General features: G+C 61.4%; 1 protein-coding gene across 1 annotated transcript in view; it reads right to left on the bottom strand.

The window, feature by feature from the left end:
- Positions 1 to 4598, bottom strand: part of AFAP1L1 (actin filament associated protein 1-like 1) — a gene marked incomplete at both ends in the record, with an annotated part of 6691 nt that extends 2093 nt beyond the window's left edge. The window contains 8 exons of the mRNA XM_008947400.1: positions 234 to 320; positions 1249 to 1428; positions 1795 to 2006; positions 2654 to 2752; positions 3143 to 3254; positions 3403 to 3500; positions 3858 to 3941; positions 4466 to 4598. Of these exons, the coding sequence (XP_008945648.1) occupies positions 234 to 320; positions 1249 to 1428; positions 1795 to 2006; positions 2654 to 2752; positions 3143 to 3254; positions 3403 to 3500; positions 3858 to 3941; positions 4466 to 4598 (1005 nt within the window). The remainder of the gene's footprint in view (positions 1 to 233; positions 321 to 1248; positions 1429 to 1794; positions 2007 to 2653; positions 2753 to 3142; positions 3255 to 3402; positions 3501 to 3857; positions 3942 to 4465) is intronic.
- Between the last annotated feature and the right edge of the window lie 1075 nt (positions 4599 to 5673).

The following is a 5673-nucleotide window of genomic DNA, read 5'->3' as shown; positions in this document are numbered from 1 at the left end:
GCAGCCCCTCGACCCTGCCGCCACGCAGGGATGGGGTGTACCTCAGGGCCCAGGGAGCCCCGTTGCCCTTCCCCAGCAGCAGGGAGCCCTGTAAACCCCACAGAGGTGCTGCGAGGATGGGAAGGTCTCCTCGTGCAGCACCAGGAGCTCAGTGTCCCCCTGGCTCCACGTTGCCCAGGCTCGGCCACAGCAGCCCCGTGCAGCACCTCGGCGAGGCAGTTGGAAACCATCACCTTATCCAGGTCCATCTTGCACGGCATCACCGGGGAGGTGGGGGCTTCCATCCCGCCTGCTGCTGGACTGCTGGCTTCCTTTATCACCTGCAGAGACAGCCCCCAGCCGCCGCTCAGAACACACCTGTGGGCCAGGGCAGCTTTCACTGCCTCAACAGGCTCCTGTCTTGTCACAGGAGCTGGGCTGACCCACGCGGAAAAAGGTCCTGGTCTCTGCAGGCCAGGATAGCAAGCCCTGCTCAAGGTACAAGCTGTCTTGCCTGGGGGACTGCACACACCTTGCCCCCTTCAAAACCACAACCAGCTTTGCAGGTTTCATCGGAGATTTTGGAAACCTCAGAAGTGAGGAATTTGGGTGCCAAGGTGCACAGTCATCCTGCCATCACAGGACACCTCATGACCCTCTGTTTTACAGGCAAAGCGTGGCTTGCCCTGGCCATGTAAAATAACCCTGTTCTCCCACATCTGGGGTAACAGCTGGGTTTGTGGTGTGTGCAGAGGCTCCTTTCCCACCTGCGGCGCCTTCCCCGCGGCCCCTGCCTCCCGCCCCTGAACAAAGGCAGGAAAGGGCTATGGGGAAGAGAAGGGGGAGAGCAAACATCCCTGCCCCCCCCCCCCCCAGCCGATAGGAGCCAGGAGCAAAGCCCCTTCCCCTTCCAGGGAGCAAGACCTTTCCCAGGGCAGCTCCCTCCGCACCTCAGCCAGGGAGGGTGCCAAGGAGAGCCCATGGGGCCCCAGGTGAGGTGGGGAGTAGCCAGAAAGATGCCAATGAGTGCCTGCAGCCCCCCAGGCCCAGCGTGGAGCAGCCCCCCCCCCCCCCAGCCGATAGGAGCCAGGAGCAAAGCCCCTTCCCCTTCCAGGGAGCAAGACCTTTCCCAGGGCAGCTCCCTCCGCACCTCAGCCAGGGAGGGTGCCAAGGAGAGCCCATGGGGCCCCAGGTGAGGTGGGGAGTAGCCAGAAAGATGCCAATGAGTGCCTGCAGCCCCCCAGGCCCAGCGTGGAGCAGCCGCGGTACCTTCAGCCACTCCTCAGCCTGCTCTTTGCTCTGCACGGCCAGCACCAGCGCCTCGGCCCCTGGCAGCGAGAACCGCAACTCGTGCTTCTTCCGCCGCCCGTCCTTGGGCACGTAGATGACGTTGCAGGTGGCCAGGGGTACCTCCATGTGTGGCTGCCGGTCCTTGGAGCTTTTGTAGCACTAGGGAAAGCAAAAGGAACGGCTCGGGGCTCAGATGAAACCTGCCCGTCCTGCTGCTGTCCTGGGCAGAGCTAGGGTCCCTCTCAGGGTCCCTCAGAGGTGGCACAGACAGAGGTGGCTCAGTCTCTGCCACAGCTTCAGTGGCGGAGGGCTGCAGGGTGCCCTCGACCTCCATGGGGTCCCAAAAAAAGGAGGAGCCCTCCATTTGCTTGCAAGGGAAGCAAGGGCAGCCTCTGCATGTGCTGTGGGGCAGTGACAGCCTTGGAGCAGGGTCTTGGCTTGGATAGTGCTGTTTTTCTTCAGCTTGGACCCAACCACTCTCATAGCCCACCAACTGGTTCTTGTCCCCCACCAGCCTGGGCTCACCAGCAGCTTGCTGTCCCGTATGATGGTGAGCTGCTTGGCCCACTGTCCAAAACGTTTCTTCCGCAATAGGAAAGCGCAAATCCTGCAATCCTTCACCAGGTTCATGGAGGCTTCCTCTGACGGCCACTGGTGTGTCAGCTGCTGGCCCTTGCCCTCCTCCTCCTCGTCGTCGTAGGACTCGTAAGAGCTGCTCATCGCATCCGAGTCATTGTCTGGAAGGAAGCGGGCGAGTCACCGTGGGTGCCACCCTGGGCCCTGCCTGGTGGGCACGCTCGCACACTGCCAGGGCTTCCCGTGCCTCATAGGCTCCAGCACAGAGCCTGGGCTGGGTGCCAGGATGGATGGACTCCATGTCATCCTCTGAAAACAGCAGAGGTTTGGCCCCAGCCATCTCCATTTCCCTTCCAAACCAGGCAGGATGCTCATGGGGCCAAACGCCAGTCCCAGGTGCATCTGTCCAGACCCCTGGCTTATTTATTTGTCAGGCTCACACTGAAAGCCTGGATTAAACCTTCTACCCGCCACAGAGGATCACGTGCTGGCCCTCTGCCCCACTCCTCCCACACAGGGCACACATGAGCAGTGGTGTCCCTGCCCCAGCCCCTCTCCAGCATGGCAGGGAATGCCCAGGGACCTGCATAGCCAGGTACAGCCCTTCCCCGTGCTGGTGGCGGGCACAGCTCGGGCCACATCCCTTCTGCAGCACGAGGGCTCTGGCTTGTGTGACAAACAGCACTCCACACCCCTTGCTTTTTGCCTGCAGCCTCTGACACGAGGGGTCCTCCACTCTCAGCCCCCATCTCATGGCTGGACTTTGCTGAAGCTCTCCCCTCCCTGGCAAATACACCAGAATACCTACAGGAGCTTTTTTGCTCCCCATTCATCCTGGTGACAGGGTAGTTGCTGTCTGCATCCTCGTAGTAGCCGTCCTCAATGGAGTTGGGGGGGCTGGAGCTGTCTGTTGGGGAAGCGGAGGGCAGTTGAGGCTGTTACAACTGGGTTGCACCCAAGGATGCCCTGAGCAATGAGCCTGTGAGCCAGGGCAGAGCAAAGCACACCCTCCCAGGGCACCTTGACATCATTCCCCCCACGGCTCCAACCTCTCCCCACCACCCCTTTCCCAGTCGAGCCAGAGCAAGCAACTCCTTGCAATAACAGCACAGCGGGAGGGGAAGGGAGCGGGACAGGAGCCGGGCCAGTGGGAGCAGCATTTCCTTCCCCAGGACGAGCCGCTGTGCCCACCGAGGGCTGCCTGCTTTGCCCAGTGGGCAGGCAGGCGAGGGGATGTGGGGGGCAACTTGTGGGGCTCCCAATGTGCTCCTGGCACCCAGCATGGAGCAGGACTCACTGCGGGAGGTGATGTACTCGGGGGCTTTGCCAGGGCCCAGGGGCAGGGCTTCTTCGTAGTAATCCTCCGGTGGGGGGGTGGTGGGCAGTGGCGGAGCAGGGTCCACAGGAACCTATTGCAGAAACACCACCAGCATTACCCAGGCAGCCGAGAGGGTCATGAGTCCCAGCAGCTACTGCGGTGGCAAGGGACAGGAAGGGTCTCAGCCCTCCCCGTGCGGGTACAGGTCAGACCTTGCGGGTGGGCAGTCAGGGACTTACAGTTTTTTCTGTCTGGCTCCTCTCCAGCTCCAGTCCAATGCCATCACTGGTGTCGCCCTCCTCCTCCTGCATGTCCTGGAGATCCCGCAGGTCACAGTCTGCACCGGGGTAGAGAGGGTGAAGGGAGCAGGAAGCCCCAGAGCTGGCCTCCCCAGCCATGCCCTCCAGGGCCCCCCAAGGCAAGCACCCGTGGCCCTTTGCTGGGAAGGTGCTGGGAAATGGGCATCGCTGGTAAACACAGCTGGTGCATGGGCCTGCTGTGGCCAGGCCCCAGACAGCAACGAGAGAGCAAAAGCAAGTGCCTGGGGTGGTGATGCCCACCCTGGACACAAGGATACAGCTTTCTCCCTCCTTCCCCGGGGTACCCCAAGAGCCCCTGCTCTCAGCAGGGACCCAGGGCCAGAGCTGCACCCAGCGTGACCCCTAGGACATCACTCTGGGTCGGCTGAACATACCAAACTCCTCAAAGAGAGACTCCACGAAGCTGGTGCCATTGCTCAGCGACGCCGTGTTGACATACATGTAGTCCACGTCCTTCCCTGGGAGCGAGGGGGATGCTCTCAGCCCGGGGGTGGGCTCCCCACAAACGCCGACCCGAGGACACAGGCTAGCCCGCCCCACTGTGCCACGGGGCACTCCTCTAGAGCAGGCGCCCGCCCGGGGAGTGGAGGAGCCCCGGGATGCTGCCACCCCTGCCCCAGGAGGGCAGGAGGGTGGCAATGCTGTGGAGCCCCAGATGCACATCCCTCCCAGCCTTCCCACAGAAACAAGTGGCAGGAAGAGCTCTGTGGAGCACCTCTCCTCAGGGAGCAGCCCACTGCAGCCATAGCAGGGCTGACACGGGCCCCTGCGCCCGGGGAAGCTGGGGAGCGAGAGCGAGGAGCGAAGCACCCCGAGGGTGCTGAGCAGGTGCTGGGCGCAGCGGCAGCTCATCCCTGCTGATGGTTTTGCCCTACCCGCTGGGGTTTTGATGCAGGGTAGCTGCTGGGGACACCCCCAGCCCCTGGGGACACCCACTGCCCCTGGGGATGCCCACCAGGCACTGTGGGAGCTGGACACAGACCTGCGGGTGGCTGTAGCTTCTGCAGGATGGTAGAGACAGCCAGCTTCTTCTCTTGTGTGGTGGCACTCAGGTATTCATGGTCCAGCAGCTTGAGCAAGACGTTGAGCTCTGGCAGGAGCTGGTCCAGCACTGGGGAGAGCAGGAAAAAAGCCCATCAGCCAGGGTGGTGTCGGGGTGCTGGAGTTAAGACAAGGCAGAAAGCCTTGAGCCTGGAGCTTGTGGAAGACCTCAGGATGAAGGTGTTTGCCAGGTGGCCCAGCACAGCTCAGGAGGGTTTTGCTAAGGGTACACGTGCTCCTTCCCTGCACGAGCTCTTCCACGCATGCAGATGCCAGGACGCAGCCTGCTGAGCCTGTGAATAGGAACACCAGCTCTGCAGGCTACTGGACCACTATCAAAGGGCTCAACAGACGTATTTTTCCATGCAAATAAAACTACAGCTCTGTCTGCCCAACAGCGTATCATTGTTGCTGGGTGTGGTGGAGAGAAGGAAGGAAGGAAAGGAAGGAAACCCAAATGCCATCTCCAGAGCCACCTTGCAATGCTATCCAGGGAGACATCCTCCCACCCCTCGCCTGCTGGGGGACATTCCTGTTCCCTTGCTGTGCTCAGACCACCTGTGACCTCCCAGACCAATGCTACCTCCACAGAGTCACCATACCCAGGCTAGAGCCTTCCTCCCCATACTCACCACCAGCAGCTCCTCTGCTCTGTGGTCACTCCTTCCCTGTATCATCCCAGCTCATCCACAGGGCTTCAAGGCCCCCCCACTCTTTCCCTCCAGGCACGGAGTCACTGCCCTAAGGGACAGTCCCTGCCTCACACAGGCACCTAAAAGATGCCCGGGGAGGGGCAGGGACTGCAGCACAGGAGGGATCTTCCCCACCCAGCTTTGTGTTAGCTGAGCCTTGGTCCAATACACATGGCCCCAGAGGTCGCCAAGAGAATCAGAGAAGCTGGAATCTTGGCAAAGACGAACCATGCCAGAACCACCACTTGTCCATGTTCCAGCATGTGGGCTCCCGGTACCCACCAGCTCCTGGGCCAGTGCTGCACCTGAACTTGGCACCAGTCAGCTGACAGAACCAGGCAGGGGAGATAGGGAGAGCCCAACAAAAATCAGGAGAAGAGAATTCACCAGGAATCACCATTACAGACACAGCACATGAACGTGTGGGGCTTCTCTTTGACATGGTGATTCATGGGCT

This window comes from Merops nubicus, unplaced genomic scaffold (assembly GCF_000691845.1).
Source record: "Merops nubicus isolate BGI_N331 unplaced genomic scaffold, ASM69184v1 scaffold30159, whole genome shotgun sequence".
NCBI lineage: Eukaryota > Metazoa > Chordata > Aves > Coraciiformes > Meropidae > Merops > Merops nubicus.
This window is presented reverse-complemented; position numbering and strand designations above follow the sequence as displayed.